The 22,721-nt window shown below is 40.6% G+C and overlaps 2 protein-coding genes across 2 annotated transcripts; one reads left to right on the forward strand and one right to left on the reverse strand.

Moving 5' to 3' along the window:
* Window positions 1-895: 895 nt before the first annotated feature.
* LOC143329580 (dehydrogenase/reductase SDR family member 1-like) lies at window positions 896-5,872 on the reverse strand. Its single transcript, XM_076745557.1, has 9 exons — window positions 5,674-5,872; window positions 4,671-4,818; window positions 4,440-4,583; window positions 4,269-4,348; window positions 3,835-3,967; window positions 3,571-3,714; window positions 3,418-3,487; window positions 3,083-3,163; window positions 896-2,962 (listed from the first exon to the last, which is right to left on the reverse strand). Exons 2-9 carry the CDS (start codon window positions 4,812-4,814, stop codon window positions 2,826-2,828), a joined length of 933 nt encoding a protein of 310 aa, XP_076601672.1. The 5' UTR covers window positions 4,815-4,818; window positions 5,674-5,872; the 3' UTR covers window positions 896-2,825.
* Window positions 1,939-22,717, forward strand: LOC143329221 (uncharacterized). Its single transcript, XM_076745028.1, has 54 exons — window positions 1,939-2,014; window positions 8,417-8,434; window positions 8,536-8,609; window positions 8,706-8,750; window positions 8,844-8,868; window positions 9,150-9,218; window positions 9,311-9,400; window positions 9,504-9,572; window positions 9,694-9,789; window positions 9,974-10,060; window positions 10,229-10,321; window positions 10,801-10,866; window positions 10,969-11,058; window positions 11,148-11,234; window positions 11,328-11,417; window positions 11,545-11,634; window positions 11,751-11,837; window positions 12,143-12,172; window positions 12,254-12,322; window positions 12,451-12,534; window positions 12,711-12,797; window positions 13,861-13,944; window positions 14,043-14,111; window positions 14,214-14,303; window positions 14,458-14,547; window positions 14,630-14,719; window positions 14,803-14,865; window positions 15,112-15,174; window positions 15,265-15,333; window positions 15,445-15,528; window positions 15,606-15,692; window positions 16,096-16,179; window positions 16,283-16,351; window positions 16,455-16,544; window positions 16,687-16,776; window positions 16,866-16,955; window positions 17,041-17,103; window positions 17,182-17,244; window positions 17,809-17,877; window positions 18,046-18,129; window positions 18,364-18,450; window positions 18,571-18,654; window positions 18,760-18,828; window positions 18,930-19,019; window positions 19,110-19,199; window positions 19,295-19,384; window positions 19,473-19,562; window positions 19,652-19,732; window positions 19,935-19,997; window positions 20,674-20,736; window positions 20,848-20,994; window positions 21,129-21,266; window positions 21,526-21,570; window positions 22,063-22,717. The coding sequence occupies exons 1-54, from the start codon at window positions 1,939-1,941 to the stop codon at window positions 22,614-22,616; spliced, it is 4,704 nt and encodes a 1,567-aa protein (XP_076601143.1). The 3' UTR covers window positions 22,617-22,717.
* The last annotated feature ends 4 nt before the right edge of the window (window positions 22,718-22,721 follow it).

The raw sequence follows: 22,721 nt of genomic DNA on the forward strand, positions 1-22,721 counted from the left end.
ATAATATCACCATAAAGGAAATTTGTAATATGTTTATGTTTGAAAAGATTTAGTCAATCATTATCAACAAATGAACTTCACAGAAAGCTTACATACATAAGTACTGCAAATAGTTTTGTTTTAAAAAAAAAAAAGAAAAAAAGAAAAGAAAAAGAAAAAGAAAGAAAAACAAATTTCAATCCAAACTAAGCAAATGTAATGCTAAATCCTGATAGTATACTCTATTTTGCAGCATGGACATCTCTGAGATTTCTGCCTCCACTCCAGTGCAACAGAGATCACAGTTCCCTTTTAAAACACTTCCACAGCAGCATCTCTGTTTCCAGAATCACTATGAAAACCAGGTCTGTCAACAGTTGCAATGAAGACTAAAGGAAACACTGTCACTACAAACACACAGTGCTGTTTGATGATTTACCATGACATTTTTAAATGCTGAGATCAACACAGACTAAATACCAGTCATCCCCACAGCACTGCAATGGAGGTAGGAATCACAACGCTGGGTAAACAAATCCCTAAAGTTACATAGAAAGTGTTTTTTTTTTTTTTTGTAATTTGTTGTTATGGTACATTTACATCTTGGACAGATTGGCCCTTTTAACTCAGGAGCATTTGACAGGGAAGTCTGTGACATTGGACGTTTGCACGTGGCGTGCTTTTTAATGGATGCAGTTTTCTCTTCAATCTACATTCTCTACATTCAAAACGCCCTTGTTTAATGAACTCAGCAACATGTGGTTATTGGCATCCCATTAGAAAAAAAAAAAGCCCTGAATCAAAAACATTTATACAATCATTTCACCACATCAGCTTTACAAGAAACACCTACACCACTGTAAACATTGGAAGAGGCTCAGATATCAAGACAAACAAAGAAAACGCTGACTCGTGATGGCATTCAAACATTCACTTTTATGGTTGACACAACCTTTTTACAGCGTGCAAATATTAGCCTTTGCAAAGATTGTAGTTCCTGCGTCTGTTGCTTTCTGTAAGAGCAGCTGATAACAGTGTTTGATAGTATTTTTAGAAAAGTCACATAACGTCTGTCTCCAAGTGGGATGTTTTTGGAAGTTGACCCTGCACACATGGGAAACAAACATCCGAGAAGCAACATACTGTGCTCCCATGGTGTAGGTGGACTGTAAACAGCACTTTATGCAGCGTAGCAGGCCGGCAGAGGAGCACAAGAAGAGAATATTGAAGTAATCACTGTCCACCCACATCCATATAAAAGCTCCTTTAATCATTAACTCAGTGTAAATAGATGTGTTTGTCAAGATCAGCTTGTCTCTTGCAGACGTTATCATCAGGACTTCTGAGTGGAATGAACTCTTCGCTCGGCATTAATTGAAATTATACTGAAGTTGCATTCTAACGAGAATTTATACAGACTCGCATTTCAATCTTATCCGATTTTTTCGCCCTCCATAGAAATATTTTTATGTAGCCACGTGAAAAGCATTTAACTGTCAATGACTTCATCATCTTAAATCATATTCTTAAATTTCTAAAGTTTAAATTTGACCCATCATGGACAGACTCTGCTAAAGGGACATTATTGATCAATAGATTTCCATTCTTTCATAAACATTGTAAAAATGAGCTACGGAGTGCAACATTGCTCAGCCTCCTGTCAGTATGGGTTCAACCTGATTTCTAAACGTTGGCCTACTGACATTGAATTCTCTCTGAGGGTTTCCACAATGTTTATTGAAGTTTACCTTCAGCAAACATTGTGGCTGCAATGCTGATACTAATGACCTTGTCTTGGCCCTTTGTTAAAATTTTCTCACATTTTTTTGAAGTCATTGCTTTGCTCCTCCTTGTTTGGGGAGCCAGCACCACCCCCATACATCGATCATTTGGAGGTATAGAAAGCATTGGGACTGCTGATAGATGAGTGAAGTTTTATGACACAAGGCAAACACTGCAATGGCTGGAGGTTCTTACTTCATGTGGATCCCCCTCCTTCTCCCCTGTGTCTTTCAAGCTTCTGACAGCAGACATGGTAAGGAACAGTAATCCATCCTGCACTCAGTGGGTGAGCAGCAAATAAAACCCTAATTCCCAAAATATCACAAGAATTAAGACCCGAAGAGGTTTACACATACTGATAACAACTTCTAAATAGTGAGGCAGCCTGTTAGATTCTTCTTTCTGTAGTAAGCAAGACGGAAGTGTGCGATCAAGTGTTCCAGTGATACTTGGAGTCCTTCAGCAATATGCTGAATGCAGATCAGCTGATGTTCATGAAGTGAACATAAGTGATTTACTATAGTGCAGTCAGAGGTAGCAATTCTAATTACATAAACATAAACAAGATGTATATAATACTCTTTCTGCAAGTGATTCTTTGTGCATTTTTTTTTATCCATTTGAAGATGCAATTCTTTAGCAGTTGTTACTACGACAAAACAGTAGTAGTAGTAGTATGTGTATATACTCATTGATTGGATATATAACAAATACATGCAAAATAATCAGAAAACATTTCTAAAATGTGTCCTATTTATCTGTAGATAGTAACGATTCTGTATACTGCCTCAGAAAGTGCACATGTAGTAATAATTAAGTCCAGTTTTCACATTGTGTGGCTTCATCCACAGCTGACGTTAGTGTTAATGTTAAATACAGAAAATATGCGAGAGCATTCTTCATGTTTACCTTGTTTACCTCGACTTAAACAATACACCTTCAAAATATACCACTGTCAGTCTAAATTGTTTAGCTTCTGTCATCCTTAAAATTTAGCAAGTATTCGGACCATGCAGCTGAAACACAGGCTGTTGCTGCCGCTTCGGTACTGATAAAGGAAATGATCAGAAGCGGCTGCTCGCCAGGGTGAGCACAAAGCGTGGCAGGCGAAGGAATGAAGGGACAACAACTGACAGCCAGGAGAGATATGGGACCTGAGTCAGGAGGAATTTTAGGGAGGTGTAATCAGTTACACTCCGTCCTGGAAAGAAACAGATGAACAAAATAGTTTAATAATGTGATTGTACATCTGTGTTGATTCAAATCTAAAATATTTAAATCTAAAAGAAAACCTCAATAGAAAAAGTTGACACAAACTTACCATCGATGTCCTGTATCCCATAGCGTCTTGCCAGATCACAGTTCATGAGTACTTTCCCAGTCAGCGACATCAGATTTTTATCTTTCAAGTAGAGAGAGAGAAACCAAAGTATGCTGAGTTTGCAAATACACAAGACCCTAAATTAAAACAGTTGAACCAGTAAATTCTTCTCGGCAGTAAAATTTGACAGCATGTTGCGATGCACAGCACGTGCAGATCAAATATGTGCACAGAGTTACTCAAGAGCCACCTTCTGCAAAGCCTCTGTGGCTCGCATCTCAGTCTCTATCTAACAATCTGTGAGGTGAACACCATCTCATACAGTACAATCCCACCTGTTGCCAGCTTGACAATGCACTTCCCACTCAGCTCCGTCGATTCTCCATTGACAAATGCATTTTTTATCTGAGGAAAAGGAAATCCAGAGACTTAGCAAAAAAGGGAGAGAGCTTCCATGAATAAGGATTTGCTGTTAGAGGAGAGTCTACCTGTGAATCCACACCCTGTGCTGAATCTTTCTCCAATATGAGCTGAGACACCAGCTCTGTTTGTACTGCTCCCGGCCACAAGCTGACAGAGGTCACTCCCCTGCTTCTCAGCTCAAAAGCCATGTCTGCTGCCAACCTGTCACACTGGACACAAACCAAATAAAACCGGGTTTGATTACACGGAGCCAATTATACAGTGCATGGGCTCATGTTTAATGAGATTTTGGTCTTAACAACATATGGTTTAATGAGAAGGGAACTTACCGCGGCTTTACCAACGCCATATGGCACATTGAAGAGGTACCGCAGCCCCCCCACAGATGAAATGGTGACTATCAAACCCCGACCTTGAGCCACCATCAGCCGGGATGCATAAACCGAGAAGAAATAGTGGCCCCTGCCCAAGAAAGAAAAATGAAAAGAAGTCAAATCATTTTTGTCCACTCAGTTTAAAACACCTCTAATGAATTACAGTAATCACATCACACTACGCTTCACATCGCTCATCCCAGTTTCTTGTTTTACTCGATATTCTGAAACAGCTGCTTCTGACTGAGAAAAATCCCCCTGAACACTTAAAAGGTCAAAAACAAGTTGAGCTATATCCGGATATCTGTCACTAGACACAAGGAAGTGATTTAGCAGCAGCCAGTGACTCAGTTGACGTGTTAGACATGACTAAGGACAAAAACACATACCTGAGGCCTGTGTTGTTGATGGAATCCCAAATGGACGGATTGACCTCCCAGAACTTGTTGCCCATATTGTCAAAGATAGCCTGGAACGACAAATCACCCACCAGTTATTCTGCTATTTGAAGTGGCGCGCTGCATGCTGAGCAGCGTTTGATGACCGCGCCGTGTACCTACCTGTACTCCAGCATACGCATTGTTAACCAGGATATCCAGCCTGCCGTTCTGCTCGCGTTTGATCTGCTCAAACAGCTCCTCAATGTCTTCGTCTTTCGTAGAATCACAGATAACTGGCACGCAGTTTCCACCCCTCTCCTTGACCTGTGTGGACAACAAACATGTCAGCTTTAAACCAGCCTAATACTGTGTGATGTAGCACTTGTGAGAAATTCCAGCTCAGAGTTTCACCTGTGCGGCGGTTTGTTTCAGAGTCCTCTCCTGGCGTCCTGTGATGTAGACGGTGGCTCCAGCCTCAGACAGCTGCAGAGCTATTCCTTTGCCAATACCTCTGGAGGCACCTGTCACCACACACACCCAGCCAGACAAAGCCATTTTTCTGCAGGGGAGGAAACACAACAGGTAAACTAAAAGTGCATGAGATGCATCGAGGTCTGTGTTGGCGAAAATATGATCAGAGGTCAAATGAAATGCGAAATAATAAGCTGAACTTGCAACATGGTTGCATAAATGAGACTCATATCTCCACCCACTGTCCATAGTTCATCTGAACTGTTCTTTTTTCTTTTTTTCTAGTATTGCACAACTACCTAAGGTCCAGTTACTATGATTCAACATTTTACATGTACAGTTGACAGATAACACTGATTTAATGATAAGAGTGATCAGTGAGTTTCATGACACCTTGACAAAAAGAATGCAAACAGCCCAAAGATCACAATTATAAAAACATATTTATTATATAATATGACATAACAAGGCCACTGCTCTGGGAGGGAAATACACACACAAGAAAAGTTTACCATTGACTTTTTGATTCCACCAGAAACATCTGTCCAGCTTCTCACATAACGAGAGAAAACGTCCTTATGTAACGAGATCTTTTTACTTAAACAAACTTAAATGCCACAAGGTCACGTGTTTCTGGTTCTGAGATTACATTGATTCTCATCAATGCGTTTTATTCTTTTTATTTATTTATTTATTGTTTTCATTTGGATGACAATTTTGCTGTTACTCGACCGAAACTCTTCCCGTTATGACACGATGAGTTGGTAAAACAAAAATACTTTCAGAACGAGAAAGATTCAGTCAAACACTTTTCAGAGGAACTGATGACTCGTTGTTAAGATCTGAATAAGTTGTACTTCATGCTCACCAGACTCTGCCAACGGATTGTAAAATTAACTTGAAAATCAATATAATTCGTGAAGTCGCAATAAAAAAGCAATACCTGATTCCACAGAAAGCGCTACATTTGGTTATCAAGTCCCACTGATAGCTCCTGTGAGGAGACCGACGAGGAAACGTAGCGGTAGCAACAATGTTAATGTTGTCTGAACCTGTGTGATGTCATACCGTGAGGCACTACGACCTACAAGGCAACAACGTGATACATAACATGGGTGTAAGGGAACCGCGGCCGCCGTAATATCGCGACAACACGCCAAACGAAGAGTGGAGGTCACGCTGAGGACTCACTCGCGCCTACTTCCTCCTTCGCTTGATTTGCGGTACCCACGTAAGGTGGTTTCTCCACAATCACCCTAAATATTCTGGTTTTGAAGTGAATACCGGAAGTTGAACTTGAACGGTTTTTTCTAACTTGATGTTGAAGCGCTGCTTTTTAAAAAATAGCTGCCAATGACGTTTTAAACGTGAAATATTTCTCAAAATGGCTGAAAAATATTGACACCTGCCGCGTTTGACTGATTTGCTATCGTGTGTTTGTTTGTTTGTTTGTTTTTGTCAAGTAACAGTTCCGTTTAAACATAATTGTCAGCTGTTGCGGTGTAGTTAGTAACAGTTTACTCAACTATCGGCCAGAATCAGTGCGCCATCTTGCCGTCGGAGATGATCTTTGACTTAATGTACAACACTTGACACATGATGGCGCTGAGTCTTCCTAACAATACACGTAGCCTGCGATTCTATGGAGTGTTGAATTTTATGTTTTTTAAATATCATCATGACATCAGTGTGAATTAATTGATTTCATTACAAGCTAACAGACAATGTTCCAAACTGTATTTGAAGGCATCATTGCATACAGTAGAACAGTAGTAGTAGCAGTATTAAATAATGATTGTTTTGGTCTGGTTTGATGGTTATGGGGTTGGTTCTGCCTTTTTGTGCCGTTAAACGGCTGTAATATCACCATAAAGGAAATTTGTAATATGTTTATGTTTGAAAAGATTTAGTTAATCATTATCAACAATGAACAACGAAAATTAATGAAGGAAGAAACACACATTTCAATCCAAATTAAGCAAATGTAATGCTAAATCCTGAGAGTGTACTCTATTTTGCATCATGGACATCTCTGAGATTTAAAACACTTCCACAGCAGCATCTCTGTTTCCAGAATCACTATGAAAACCAGGTCTGTCAACAGTTGCAATGAAGACTAAAGGAAACACTGTCACTGCAAACACACAGTGCTGTTTGATGATTTACCATGACATTTTTAAATGCTGAGATCAACACAAAGTAAATACCAGTCATCCCCACAGCACTGCAATGGAGGTAGGAATCACAACGCCGGGTAAATAAATCCCTAAAGTTACATAGAAAGTGGTTTGTTTGTTTTTTTGTAATTTGTTGTTATGGTACATTTACATCTTGGACAGATTGGCCCTTTTAACTCAGGAGCATTTGACAGGGAAGTCTGTGACATTGGACATTTGCACATTCTCTGACACAAAACTGGTAGCATCATGATTCAGTGGTGTGCTTTTTAATGGATGCAATTTTCTCTTCAATCTGCATTCAAAATCCAAGACGTGTTAGTTGAGGGATTTCTGTTACAGTTTCAGCTTTCTACATTCAAAGCGCCCTCGTTTAATGAACCCAGCAACATGTGGTTATTGGCATCCCATTAGAAAAAAAAAGCCCTGAATCGAAAACATTTATGCAATCATGTCACCGCATCAGCTTTACAAGAAACGCCGACACCACTGTAAACATTGGAAGAGGCTCAGATGTCAAGACAAACAAAGAAAACGCTGACTCGTGATGGCATTCAAACATTCACTTTTATGGTTGACACAACCCTTTTACAGCGTGCAAATATTAGTCTTTGCAAAGATTGTAGTTCCTGTGATTTATGGTTGAAGTTGACCCTGCACACATGGGAAACACACGTCAGAGGAGCAACATACTGTGCTCCCATGGTGTAGGTGTACTGTATACAGCACTTTATGCAGCGTAGCAGGCCAGCAGAGGAGCACAAGAAGAGAATATTGAAGTAATCACTGTCCACCCACATCCATGTATAAGCTCCTTTAATCATTAACTCAGTGTAAATAGATGTGTTTGTCAAGATCAGCTTGTCTCTTGCAGACGTTATCATTGGGACTTCGGGAAATTGAGTGGAATGAACTCTTCGCTTGGCATTAATCGAAATTATACTGAAGTTGCATTCTAACGAGAATTTATACAGACTTGCATTTCAATCTCATCCGATTTTCTCGCCCTCCATAGAAATATTTTTATGTAGCCACGTGAAAAGCATTTAACTGACTGACTTCATCATCTTAAATCATATTCTTAAATTTCTAAAGTTTAAATTTGGCCCATCATGGACAGACTCTGCTAAAGGGACATTATTGATCAATAGATTTCCATTCTTTCCTAAACATTGTAAAAATGAGCTACTGAGTGCAACATTGCTCAGCCTCCTGTCAGTATGGGTTCAACCTGATTTCTAAACGTTGGCCTACTGGCATTGAATTCTCTCTGAGGGTTTCCACAATGTTTATTGAAGTTTACCTTCAGCAAACATTGTGGCTGCCATGCTGTAACTGGCATTGGGTGTTGGTGAGCCAGCACCACTCCCATAAATCGATCATTCGGAGGTATAAAAAGCATTGGGACTGCTGATAGACGAATGAAGTTTTGACACAAGGCAAACACTGCAATGGCTGGAGGTTCTTACTTCATGTGGATCCCCCTCCTTCTCCCCTGTGTCATTCAAGCTTCTGACAGCAGACATGGTAAGAAACAGTAATCCATCCCCAATGGGTGAGCAGCAAATAAAAGGTAAATATCTTAAACTCTGACTGTTACATTCAGTTAATCTTCTCTGTTTTCTCAGTCCATCAGTATGTGTATACTCGAAGTGGTCACCAAGGGCATTCAGAGGTAGACCACATTATCCCAAAGATCCCAGTGAGTCCCCCAAACTGACTGACAGTGAGATGAACACATTTTAAAACAATTTGAGCAGTCCTTATAATGCTCTGTCTTCTACCCCGTTGACTTCAGATAACCCTTCCAGAAGGAATTGATCCCAAGAATATAAATGTAACGGTATGTAACAAATATTTTTTATTTATTTCTTTTTTTTCCTGCCTCCTTTTTGTATTCATTTCAACCAGTCGATCACATTTTGTTCCTCCACAGTCCATTGTTATCAAAACCTGCACTGGTGAGTGTTTCTTTATGCTTCTGTGCATGTCAGACACATTATAATAGGTGGAATACACTAAGCAGCAGTGAATAAGTACCAGTACCAGTGACAGGCTTACAGGGTAGCTTTTGTATGTTATTGGTTTAACATCAGAGCTGTTGACAGAGCGTTGGTAATAGTAAATATTTCCATTGCAAATGCACACAGTGGTTTAGGCTGAGACTATAAGACTCTATGAACATATTGTGACGTCCTCCCTCTATTATCATGCTGAGCTAACATCTGGCATGCCTTGTCAGGTATGAAGGAAGAGCTGACACAGCTTAACAGGCAGCTCCAGCAGACAAGTCTGCTCAACAGCCAGCTCGGTGAGTATGCATCCTCGTAGAATCTCAGGTACATCACTCGTTAGGACTGCTGGCCTCACCGTGGCTCTGATGTGACCCATGCTCTCTGACAGATAATGAAGCCTTTGGGTTGAGGAGGGACGTCAGGCAGCTGAAACTGCAGCTCGCCGCATGCAGTTCGACAGCCTCGGCTATTACTGGCTGTAAGCTTCTTGTTGTAAATCATACTCATATGGCAAATGTCCAGAGGATACACTTGGAACTACATAAGCTCAATGTTTAACTGCACCTTTAACTCCCCGACAGCTTATCAAATCCAGTTACACAACAAAATGAAACAGCTTCTGGGGACATTTGATAGTGATGCTTTTCTGAGTAAGTTCACGGGACTTGGAGTTAAACCTCTCCTATTTTGTTTAATGTTTTGGAACACGATTAATGCGGATTTATTATCATCAGCGTTTCAGTTTGATTTAATAAAAATGTTTTTGTCTAGTTCTGCAAACCGTTGCTCTCACCAGGGAGGTGAAGACATTAGAGAAGAAGGTCAAACATGCTGCTAATTCTTCTGAAACTACCACTGAAATCACAGGCGAGTGTTGTTTTATTGCTGTGCATCTGCTGGCAAAGTCTTGTCTGTTGACTTGGGCTCCAACTGCTTGGTGTTTTCCACTGCAATGCTAACTCTGCTGGGAGCGTCTGTGAGAATGGCTTTGTTAGCTTCAGCTAAATGTCTTTGAATGAAAGTGTTTCACATCTGAACGTGTGTCTCACAGTGCTGCAGAGGGAGCTGCAGGAGAAGAACACTGAGTTGAATGCAAAGATGCAGCAGATTGAAAGAAGCCACACAAACTCAGTACTCAGTAAGAGCTCTTTTTTTAAATATACAAGGCATTTTTTTTAGAACAGATGTAAGCAGCGGTGACATCTCAAGGATTCCCTCTGAAGATGCTGATCCATTTTTATTTGTACAAACTTTATATATAAGCTACATGCAACACTAAATTGATTTGTCTTTGGTCTGTGTTCAGTTTTTCAGATCATTTCACTGCAAAATCAGATCTGGGATTTGGAACAAGAAAGACGAGGAGACACTAGTCTTCAACTCGACAAGAGAATTCTGGGTAAATTGCTGCCCACTTGACAGATATACTTGCATGTTAAGCTGTGAAAATTGCTTGTCCATAATCCAGGCAGTACATTTAAAGTCAGATTATGTAACTTTTAATGCAAGAAATAACACGTTCTTCCTTTTACAAATATGAATTTGAATTCATAAATAAAGTGCGTCATTGCTCAGCTCAGGAGGGTTTTACTGCTACAGCCTTACTTGGTCTGGTATGAGCAGATGCTTATGTGGCCAATGTTAGCAAACTTCAGTAAATTTGGTAGTTTATACTAAACAATAGTTTGGAATTTAGCATCATCTCATAATTGTCTTCTGTTTCTGCTGTTCACAAAAGTTACATGACTTTTACATCATCTCACTGAATATCTTCTGTCTGTTTAGCAGTTTTGTTTGGAAGGACAGGAATCCATCTTTTAGCGTTTTATGTTTGCATCCATGATTTTGTTCTCTGCATAATCACTTTCACCTCATCAGCTGTACAAGAGCAGCTGCGCAGGAGGATCAGTCAGCTGCGAGGCGAAGGAAGTGCAGAATCATCTGGTCAGTGCATCTCTACATCTGTCAATATTTTCATCATGATTAGCAAAGTTAAAGGTTCAGGATTTAACATTTGCTGACACACGTTCTCTGCTGGTCCTCCAGTGCTGGAGCTGATTTCTGTGCACAGTAAGATCTCAATGCTGCAGAGGCTCATCAGTGTCTACATTGATAAATCCCGAAGCAATGCTGTCGGTGAGGCCCTTTACTCTGTGTCTTCTTCTTCTATCGTGTATGTGATTTTCTTTGTGCTGCTAAAGGCTTCATTTTGGTTTCTCTTTCAGATTACCAGAGGCAATGGAAGCAAAAAGCTGAGCTCCTGAAAAAGAAGATTTTACAGTTGAGTCGTGAGGAGGATAACGCAGAACTTAGTAAGTGTGCAGCTCAACAAAATGCACTTCTCTGTTGATATTGTCGTGTTTACCACAGCAGTGATTTGACATCCTTTATCTTGTTTCCTGCAGCTAAGGACATTTTGAAGCTGCAGTCCGAGGTGGAGCATTTCAGACAGTTAATGTCAGATGCCAAAAAGACGACTGATTCCCGCCTTATAGGTGAATGATCCTACAGCAAAGTTACAATTGCGTTCCTACAATGTGGGATTACGAGATGATGAAATTCTAAACAAATCTTACAGTTACTCGACAGCAAAGTCATAAATTGTTGTTTTTTTCATCCTAGAGCTAAGAGCTAGTTTGGAGGAGGCGAGGAAGCAGCAAGCAAACTTACAGAAAGAGCTGGAGGAGGCAGAGTATGCCCAGGCACAACTGAGTATGAAAAGGAGGCCAACTGATCTACATCAAAATTCAAAAACAAATCTTAACAAATACAAATGAGTCTACTTTAAAACGTCCATCCAGTCAAGTCTTTGCTTTCACTTTGACTAGTTATGAAAATCATCGGCATGATGAAAGAGGTGAGAGAGCTGCAGGTTGATGAGCAGGACCAGACGACATCAACAAGTCAAGCAACCAGTGAGTTCTCCTCTACTATTACTGTCAAAGTCGAGCTGAAAAGCAGCTGCCAACAGTGGGTGCCATCAGCATTTGATGGCTTACGCAAATCTCATACGTTTCATTGTTAAATCAGCTCTTCAGACTCTGCTTCAAGCCAAAGAAAAGGAATATGCCAATGCTCAGGCTGAAATACATGGTGAGTCGGATTAATTCTCATAGAGAAAACTACCCAGCACCCTTCAAAGCACAATATCAGGAGAGTGTTTTGATCACCTCTTTTTATACAACAGAGCTGCAGAAGAAACTGCGATTAAAGAGTGAAGAATGCTCAGGATTCGAGGAAAAATACAAGCGTAAGTTGTAATATGACTCCAGCTAAAGGCTCTGATGATTCAGATTTTGTGGTAGTTGGATTCTGTGTGTGTTTCTATCAGAGGTAAAGACTGAATTTGAACAGAAGATTGCAGAATTGAACAGAAACGGAGACTCGAAAGCAGCAATCAGTGAGTAACACTACAATGCAATATTGGCGATGTTCACATTATAATGAAATCTCTCCTGCTCAGTTTCTGATCTGATAGGTTGTTTCAGAAGTATAAGCTATACAGTAATGCATGTTTTTCGGTGTTAGCTCTGAACGTTTTAAACCTGCACGATGAGCTGAGGACTCTGAGGGAGCTGATCTCCATCACAGACAACCCAGAGAGGATCTCAGGTGAGTAATCATGGTCGCAGTGGACACATCTTAATACAGCCTTTGGTCTGGCACTGACACAATTCTGCTCTTTGCTTCATTCTTGGAACAGGTTGAAAAAAATGCAGATTTTTCACAAGGTTTCATGAAACTTTGCTTCCTTGTTTTAGCACTTCTTCTGTCTTTTGTCCTCACAGAGCTGCAGAGGCAACTGGAGGAAAAGCAAGAAGAGCTGAACTCTAAGACCGCCGACATGGAGAGACTGATTGCAAACCCCCAAATAAGTGAGCCGTAGCTAAACATTTCTTCAAAGGAATTTCAGCATTAACTTCATGGTACCGCACAGTAAAACAAACTCAGACAAAAAAAAAAAACATCCAAGACTTATGACAGGGTGTAGAGTCTGATTTCCTTTGACATGGTTTGTAGACTAGAATCAGGAGAGCAAGAAGCATTAGCACATTTAGAGTCAGGGCGACTGTCAGCATAGAGGTCTAATTAATTATTCCTCACCCATTTGGGCTCTAAATGCAAAATCAGAATATATCATGGTGATTTTTACAGAATGAAGTCAAATCAGAGGATCTTTGCATGGCTCTAAATTGAGGTTGAGGTTATCAGCTGTTTTCTGTACTGCTTATCCTAAGAAGTGGTGGAATGTCACTAGGTACATTTACTCAAGAACTGCACTTAAGTACAGTTTTCAGTACTTACATTTTATGCTACTTTATACTTCTACCTACCAGATTTTGGGAGCAAATACTATCCTTTTTAATCCACGATATTCATTTGATGGCCTTAGGCAGTAGTTAGTTTCCAAATGTTAAGAACCAGTGTGCAGGATTTAGTGATATCTAGTGGTGAGGTTGCAGTTTGCAATCAGCTGAACTCACCTCATCCTTCCCTTTCCAAGAGTGGAGGAGAACCTACAGTCGCCACAAAACTTGCAGAGAAATGACTCAAGCTCTAGAGCCAGTGTTTGGTTTGTTCACTCTGGGCTTCTGCAGAAACATGGTGAACATGGTGGATGCATTGTTATATATTAAGCTACCCAAACAAAACAAACGCACCTTTACCAGCAGTAACAATAAAGTGATGAACACAGTATTGCATCAATAATTATAATCCAGTAATGTAATATGCATCATTCTGAAATTGACCATTTGCCATTATAAGTACTTGTAAATGTATTTCGCCAATACTTTTGTATTTTGACTTGAGTATGATTTTGAGCACAGGATTTCTACTTATTCCACCACTGATCCTAAGAGTGAGAAAAATATTGAGCAGTGAGTCATTGCTGTGAACAGACTCAGTCAATCTTCACTGCATGTGTGTTTGTTGCAGTTCTAACGATCCTTGAGCTGCAGAATGAGATATGGGATGTTCAGAAAAAGGCTGACAATGAGACCAATGGCGACCGCATTAAAGGTCAGTCCTGTGAAAAATTACGGTTCAGAGCGACAGTGTTTGACAGTTAAGTAAAACAATGATTATATTCTAAATGAAAGACTTTTTGCTTTTCCCAGAGTTGCAAAACAGAGTGGATGGCCTTATCACTGAAATAGACGACAAAGTCGACGGAAACACAAAACTGAGTGAGTCTGAAATAATCCTGAGAAATTATATGCACTCTTGTAACAGCATATTTTTGAGAATGTATCTACACTAGTTGACCTCTCTGTTGTGATGTGCTTCAGTGCTGAAAATCATAACCCTGCAGAATCAGGTGGAGCAGCTGCAGGGGCAGCTGTCAAACCTCCAGATGTTACAAACTGCTCAGGCGACCCGTGAGTGATTCTGTCCAAATCTCCTGATCTCCACTTACAGTTTGTTCCACTGAACTATAGAATGAAGCAGCAGAGAATGAAAGTTAAGTCAAGGAAGCAAGCAAGTCATTGCACGATACAAAGGTTGACAGTAATATGTTTTGATTCGTCTCAGAGTTCAGAAATGATCTTAGGGCCAAGAAGAACAAGCTGCAGACATACGTCAATGAGCTGAATGAGAAGAATCAGACGAATGCCAGGTTGAGTAAGTAAATGAATGAGCATCCACATTCATGATTGAGAAATAGTCTGAAATCTATATCTTTTCTTATTCATATGTTTCTCAGTTCTTTCAGTCGTTGATCTGCAGAACCAACTCAGAAACCTCGAAAACGAACGACACCATGATAACGCAACATCGTCTTTAACAATTACCCGTAAGTGTCTCGCTTCCTTCTAACATCGCTGAATTCACTTCATACATATTTGCTGTTTGGTGAAGCAAATTGGACTTTTCTAGAGCTGAGGGAACAGCTGAGGACCGAAACAGAGAGGCACTCTCGTGATCAAGCTAGGATGGAGGGTAAGCTGTGAGCTCTGGTTGTGGTTGTCTTCCACTGTTTTGGTCACTGCAAACAAAAACCTTGACTGACTTAACATCAATTTAAATCAGCTCTTCAGGCTCTGCTTCAAGCAAAAGTCAAGGAACATACCTCTGCTCAGGCTGAGGTCAAAGGTCAGTTGATTTTTTTCTTAAGAGGGTTGTCATCAGTGATACTCCTCTGAAGGGGGGGCCTTGATGACCTGGCTTCCTCTTTTCATACAACAGAGCTACAGAAGAAACTGCGGTTAAAGATTGAAGAATGCTCAGGATTTGAGGAAAGATACGAGCGTAAGTTGTAAATATGACTTCAGCTGAAGGCTCTGATGATTCAGCTTTTTGTGTTAGTTCTGATTTGGATTCTGTGTGTGTTTCTATCAGAGGTAAAGACTGAATTTGAACAGAAGATTGCAGAATTGAACAGAACTGGAGACTCGAAAGCAGCACTCAGTGAGTGAATGTCTCCATTTTACATGAGAGGTGTCTCCTGTTCAGTTACTGCTCAGTTTATTTCACAAGTCCAGACTCTGTCCTGATGTTTGCTCTGTTTTCTGGAGTCAGCTCTGAATGTGATAAACCTGCATAATGAGCTGAGGACTCTGAGGGAGCTGATCTCAACCACAGATGACCCAGAGAGGATCTCAGGTGAGCGACAGCGGTCACAGTGGATGTTTCTGTCTGCCCCTTGCAGTTTTCACTGACATCAATTTGTTTCTTCACAGAGCTGCAGAGACAACTACAGGAGAAGCAAGAAGATCTGAAGTCCAAGACTGCAGACATAGAGAGACTGATTGCAAACCCCAAAATCAGTGAGCGCATTGATTTGCATGTGTGGTCACTATTTGAGTGTTTAATATACAAAACATCAGCAAAAAGTTTTCCTAATGTATAAAGTACTGTACTGTAAGCCGTGGGAGACAATTCCACAGTAGAAGAAGCTGCTTTCCCAAACATGGTGGCTGAAAGGATCCAAAACCTTTATAAGATTACCTATAGTCCAGTGTTTTCATCCTTTAAAATCGCGACAACACACCAAACTAACGCCTATAGCTAAGCAGAGAGTCCATGTTGATTCCCAGTGAGCATAGCTTCAAGAATCGTGGAGTAATAAATACAGTAAATGGACATTTAGCCTTAAATGTTGAGGACAGGTGAGACAGATTTCTGAGACAATAAAGCCAGTCAAAATCACTGCATGTGTGTTTGTTTCAGTTTTGACAATCATTGAGTTGCAACATGAGATGAGGGACCTTCAGGGAAAGGCTGCCAGTGAGACTGATGGTGAGCATCTAAAAGGTTAGTCTATTTTAAATGCCAACGTACCAATTCAGAGTGAAAGTATTTGAGGAATTAAATGACTAAATGTAATCTACATTAAAGACTGTTTGCTTTTTCCCAGAGTTGCAAAACAGAGTGGATGGCCTTATCGCTGAAATAGACGACAAAGCCGACGGAAACACAAAACTGAGTGAGTCTGAAATTACCGTGAGCAGAAAGGTTCACGGACAAATTGTGCTTTCATTCGTTCATCTCTCTGAGGAGGGAATCTCTGATATTGTGATGTGCTTCAGTGCTGAAAACCATAAGCCTGCAGAGTCAGGTGGAGCAGCTGCAGAGACAGCTTTCAGACCTCCAGGTGTTACAAACTGCTCAGGTGACCCGTGAGTATCTCCAGCAAACCTTTACCAATCCCAAAACAAGCTAAACCTGCTGCTATGATTGTCTGTTATACTGCGTTTATTTTATCCTGATCTTCTGCATGTAACTAATAAATGTGTTTCAACTTCTTGAATTTTGTCTCAGAGCTCACAAATGATCTTGCAGCAAAGAAGAAAGAGCTGCAGAAATATGTCAATGAGCTGAATGAGAAGAATCAGACGAATGGCAGGTTGAGTAAGTGAAAAGGGAAACATGTCCGCATTCACTTTTTGAACTAGTCTCAAATATTTTTCTGCACAGTAGATTATTTCTGTGTGTCTCAGTTCTGACAGTCACAGAGCTGCACAGCCAACTCAGAAACCTAGAAACAGAAAAGGACAAGGAGGGTCAAACCACGTCTGCTACGATTACCAGTGAGCGCCTCACTTCCCTTTGACATTACTGAGTTGATGTATTAGCAGAGCTGTATTAAACTGAAGGATACTTTACTCTTTCCAGAGCTCAGGGAACAACTGAAGGAAAAAGTAGAGGAGCACACTCGTGATCAGGCTGAGATCAAGGGTAAGTTCATGTTTAGGTTTCTGCAAGATGAAAGGAAAAAGAAAATGAAGTTACATATGAATGTGATTTTTGGTCCAGCTCTGCAGAATCAGCTGAACCAGACGGAGGCACAGTGCTCCACGTTCGAGCAGAAACTTCATGGTGAGTGTAGTCTCTGCTGCCTCATTACTTACTGGCCAACAGTGTTATTGACTATTCTTAAAGAAACTGTTGTTAAAAATATGAGTCTTCACATCTCTTTCTGCTTAGTAGATGATTGGATGGATTTTGCACCGTACAGTGAGGGTCTGATATATTACCGGTATTAGTGTTTTCCCTCAGTATTGCACCAAGCAGCTTTAGAGCTGAATACAGTTAAAGAATAGAGAGAAAAACACAGAATATCATTCAAAACCCTTAATATCCACCCCTCCACAAGACATATTCAGAGGTGTGGCCGTTTGGTTCATTCATGGGCACTAGTGCTTCTTTAACCTGTCAGATAGTTAACAAACAGGTTTCAGTTTGGAGCGTTTTCTTACATGTATGACAGTATCATCTGCATAAAGTGATATGAAAAGGGGTGTGTCATGGACAGTGATTGGCTCATGAGCTTGTGATTGCCAGATAACAAGTGGTTAGACCAGATGATGCCTGTCAAAACCACGACTATTGCAATAGCATAAAGAAATAATGGGGTCAAGAGTTTTTAATGTGTCGTTGCAGATCTGCAGAATGACCTGGATGCTAAAATGAAGGCCCTGCAGTCCAGATCTGACACCGTGACTTCACTTGGTGAGCGATGGAGCTGTGTTAACAAACACTGCATCGATTCACTGATGGTCTTTTTTTTCCTGAAACTACGATGACAGTTGTGATGTGATCTGCATATAACGTTTGCTGGATAAGACAGAACTTAGTTACTGACTTTGGTTTAACAGCTTGTAAATGTGGTTCTTTCAGCCCTTCAGGTTTCTACATTAACTCTGCAGCTGGAGGAGCTAAAGAGACAACTACAGAACACTGAATCTGAAACCAAGATACAAGGTCAGTGTGTGTCATTGTCGCTATACCTTTTAATATTGGCCATATACTGGTATATTCCATCCTTGTTTGATAGGAAGTATGCACTGTTTCTGAGATATTTAGTTTCCATGTTGTTTAAATTTAGCACTCCAATGTGTTTGCAAAGTATAGCAATTATAGGGGAGAAACATATAGTAATATAAGTTGCACAGAACAAGGGATACAGGAGTTACATACGTTCTTTTTGTTCTGCAGAACTTCAGAAACTTCTAGATGAGAAAACGGCTGAGCTGGCTAAAAAGACAGAGGAGTTAAAAGCAAGAAGTGCTCAACCACAAAGACGTGAGTAAAACATGATTGACAACCCACTGAAAGAATCAGAATCAATGAATTATCTGTGTCGTCCGGATGGGAAGTTCTACATGCTAGAATGTGATGATCAGTGTTCAACTCTTCTTCCAGTTCTACAGATTATTACAATACAAACAGAGATTGAGAAACTGGTCGCTGTGGCAGCAAATGACACAGATTACAATAAGATCAGCGGTGAGTAAACACAAACGTATCTTGATGACTTATGAGAGCAATTAACCATGAAAACAATACATATGATGACAGGAGATGTTTGTGTTCTATTTCTCTTGTCTGCAGCACTCCAAGATCATTTGAACGATCTGATCAGTGGAATCCAAGATGGAAACAATGAAAACACTAAACTGAGTGAGTAATCATCAGAATGACAGTGAAGTGGAATTGTCCCTCGTTGTTGATTGTGGAATTGTACCGGCTGAAGTGATCCAATCCAACCTTTCTCCTCTTAGTGTTTACAATCTTGGCTCAACAAGACGAAATAGCAAGACTGAAAAAGCAAGAAGAGCGTCAGAGACAATCAGAATTGGAAAAAATTAAAGGTGCGAGGCAGTTTATGCAAGTCAAATGTATTCTGATACTTTTTCCAAACATTTTGAGGAAATGAAACACTCATTTTGTCTTTCTTTAAGATCTGGAGAGTGAACTGGAGGACATCAGGAATCAGATAAAAGAAAAGACACTGGTGCTGAACTCAAGTGACATGAGGATTGCTAATCTGTGTAAGTGTTCTGCTTAGCTCCGGTCAGGAAAGACAAAGACAGAATGAACAATCTGCATCAGAATACTAAAAGTAGCTCACTTTGTCTTTTCTTAGCTGCTCAGATTATGGCGCTTCACAAGAAAATCAAACCACTGGAAGAGGAGATATCAGACCTCAAAGAGGCAAGCACTGAGAACCTCGAAGGTAAGGGAGAAAATGTGACAGTGACATTGTGCCATGAGGTGATACATACACAGATTTAGCATTTCATCGATCTCTAAATCATTTTCAGAGCTTCAAAAGAAACTGGATTTGTCGAAGAGGCAACTGCAAGACAGTGAACTTCGACTCAAGGCTGCAGATACAAAGAATTTTAACTCGAGTATGAGAAGTTTTCATTTGCTGATGTTCCGTCTCGTGTTGTCTGTTTCCTATAAGCTCAGAGTGACACTGTGTCTGTGTCTCTGCTAGTAATGGAGATCGCTGATCTGAGGACAAAGCTGAAAAAGGCTCAGAGGCAGGCATCCAGAGCTGCTAAGCAAGATATCAGTGGTTTGTCAATCTGTTACTTTGCTACTATTGTGTGTGCGCTGTCATCCAACACAGTATTTCCTACAACGAATGCTATAATAGATCTTATTAATATTCCTCAGACTAACATGTAATGACTGAACCATCTGTTTGTTTGGTAAAAGGTTGTATTGTATTTGTTTAATCATTCATGCAATTGTGCTTGTTTCTCGTCTTCTCTCAGAATTGGAACAACAAGTACAAACACAACAAAAAGAGAACAAAAAACTTGAAAATACAAATAAAGGTAAGTACTGTACTTCGTCTAAAAGGGATTGGAAATATGCTTTTTCGCTTTCTACAGAGAGTTAGATGAGAAGATTGATGCCACTCTCATGTCTGCCCACTATAAAGCCATGATTAGCTTAGCTTAGCAAAGGCTACTAAGGCTAAGCTAGCTCTGTCCAAAGTTAACAAAGTGCATTCTTTCTTGTAAAGCACTTTGAGCTGCACTTCTGGCATGAAAGGTGTTATACAAATAAAGTTTGTTATCATTGATATAATAATTGCTGTGCCAGACTGTTTCTTGGCCAGAAGCAGAAACTTCCTGATGTCTCCACTGGCTGCCTGGAAACTTCACAGTGGTGACAAAACTCCAGGAAGTGAGTGTGCCTGGTCAGGAAATAGTCCGGCACATAACCCGCTGCAAAGCCACAACTTGTCATGTGTATGCTTCTGTTTTTGCACATGTTAACTAGTGATCTTCAGGTGCTGGTAATGGATTTTGTTACCTTTGAGCAGAGCCAGGCCAGCTGTTTCCCCCTCCTTCTAGGCTTTGTGCTCAGCTGGCTGTAACTTCATACAAACATCCGAGTAGATTTGATCTGACTCTCCCCAAGAAAGCCAGTCAGTGTATTTGTTCAAAACTTGTCCTTGACACATGGTGTTTGCATATGAGTGTTTTAACATCCTTCTTCTGTCAGACTTAAAGCAAGAGGTCGAGGAGCTGAAAATGTGCTGCAGTGATGCCAGTACCCAGTGTGATGGTGAGTTCCTCACTATGAACTAATCATCACTGGAGACATATGGCTGTCCTTGAGATAGTGTCCAGGTAGTCATTCAATGTACTTTTTGAACTTTCTATTTCATCAAAACAGATTTAAAAAGACAACTGCAACAGAGCCAGGAGGATGCAGATCGCCTGCAGCGGCAGCTACATGACAAGGATGTCACCATCAAACAGCTGCAGCAGGAGTTAGAAGAACAAATCAGGGAAAATACCAACCTGCAGAAAGAATACAGCGGTACGTTCACCTCAGTCCAGTATGTATCAGAGGAAAGGTGACTTAAAGCAAACAATGTAGTGGTGGAATCCGTTATCCTTGAAGTCCAGCATGTCATTTGATGTTGTTTTCGTACTCTACATTTCATCAAACAGAGAGACAACAGAATCAGACGCACGAAGCTGATTACCTACTGCAGCAGCTGCAAGAGAGGGACGCCACGCTCAACCAGCTGCAGCAGGAGTTAGAAGAGAAGACCAGGGATGTTAACAAACTGCAGGAAGACTACAACAGTATGTTCAACCCTCCGGAAGTACTGCTCATACACACAATAAGTAGATTTATTCAGCATAACAGAGGAAAGGCTGGTCTCGTCATTCTTCTTCATGAAATGTATAAATTTTGCTGTCTTTTCTGTTTTGATGCTAGACCTGCAAAATGTGAAGAACAAGCTTGAGGAAGGTAATTCTCCTATTCAGCAAAGTGCAGAAATGACTCTCTCCCCCCACCAACACACACGCAAACTTACACTGTTGTTCTTTCTCTCCTCAGACCTCCAAAACAAACTGACTGAGGAAGAAAACACCATCTATGCCAGTGAGTCACACACATGTATCTATTTCATGTTAACATTCAAATCCTACATGATGAATGTTCAAACTGCATAAATACAAATAGAAATATACAACCCTGCACATATACACACACACAATGTACATAACAGACTGTTGACATACTACATTAATCTAACTGTATGGATGACTTCGAAAGGGCTGGTTTTACTCGTCATACCTACTACTACGCAGCCTGTGAACAAGTCTGGGTGGGGGTCTACTGAAAGATGCATTATGGGAAATGTAGGATGTAGGTTTTGTAGCTAGACCTATGCTAAGGCTCAAAAGTCAGGGTATCTCAGCCTCTGCTGGTTTGATTTAGACCATTCCTTTTTAAATTGTCTCTTGTGAGTCATCCAGCTTTGTGGGGGCAACATACTAAATCATTGGACAACTGCTTAAAACTTTTTAATGTCAGTTTCCTCTAAATGATATGTAAAGATGAGCATGATTGGCTACATTTCTCGGTTTACAGGCAAGATGACCTTGGATCCAAACACAGCAAACCCAAGAATAAAGCTGTCTGCAGATAACACTGAGATGTCCACTGGTATAGAAATACAAAATGTCGCCGACCATCCAGGCCGGTTTGACGTTGCTCTCGCTGTCCTGGGCAAGAAAGGCTTCTCAACTGGCAGACATTACTGGGAGGTGTCTGTGGCTGGGAAACTTTGTTACCATCTTGGGATGGCCAGTGAATCTGCTCCAAGAAGGGGAACGATAATCTTCAGTCCAGCAAATGGTTTCTGGACTCTCGTCCTGAACAAACAGGGTCAGTACAGAGCTATTGATAAAAGACCTTCTGTTATTACAGTTCAGACGCAACCCGTGACACTGGGCATTCTGCTGGACATCAAAAAGGGACAGATCTCTTTTTACGATGCCGGTGCCAGATCTCATATGTACACATTTGTGGGTCAAAGGTTTACGGACAATATTTACCCATTTATCAATCTTTGTGTTGAGGAGGTTGAAAATGAGACTCCAATAGTGTTACTTCCTCCTGGATCTGTTGACTGGATAAAATAGAGAAAGGCACAAGTCATGTTTTGTCCTAAGTGTCAAATCTTGACCATGCATCTCCTTCATGCTCATCTCAATAAAGTGGTTCTCACACATCCTTATTAATACTGC

The sequence above is a fragment of the Chaetodon auriga genome, chromosome 12 (genome assembly GCF_051107435.1).
Source record: "Chaetodon auriga isolate fChaAug3 chromosome 12, fChaAug3.hap1, whole genome shotgun sequence".
Taxonomy (NCBI): domain Eukaryota; kingdom Metazoa; phylum Chordata; class Actinopteri; order Chaetodontiformes; family Chaetodontidae; genus Chaetodon; species Chaetodon auriga.

Excerpts from the sequence above, each read along its gene's own strand:
- LOC143329221 (XM_076745028.1), top strand. The coding sequence starts at position 1,939 with ATGGCTGGAGGTTCTTACTTCATGTGGATCCCCCTCCTTCTCCCCTGT. Across the intron at positions 16,352-16,454 it reads CGACGGAAACACAAAACTGA|TGCTGAAAACCATAAGCCTG; the intron begins GTGAGTCTGAAA and ends GATGTGCTTCAG. Across the intron at positions 17,245-17,808 it reads GTTCGAGCAGAAACTTCATG|ATCTGCAGAATGACCTGGAT; the intron begins GTGAGTGTAGTC and ends GTGTCGTTGCAG.
- LOC143329580 (XM_076745557.1), bottom strand. The coding sequence starts at position 4,814 with ATGGCTTTGTCTGGCTGGGTGTGTGTGGTGACAGGTGCCTCCAGAGGT. Across the intron at positions 3,968-4,268 it reads ATCAACAACACAGGCCTCAG|GGGCCACTATTTCTTCTCGG; the intron begins GTATGTGTTTTT and ends TTTCTTGGGCAG. Across the intron at positions 3,164-3,417 it reads CATTGTCAAGCTGGCAACAG|ATAAAAATCTGATGTCGCTG; the intron begins GTGGGATTGTAC and ends TCTACTTGAAAG.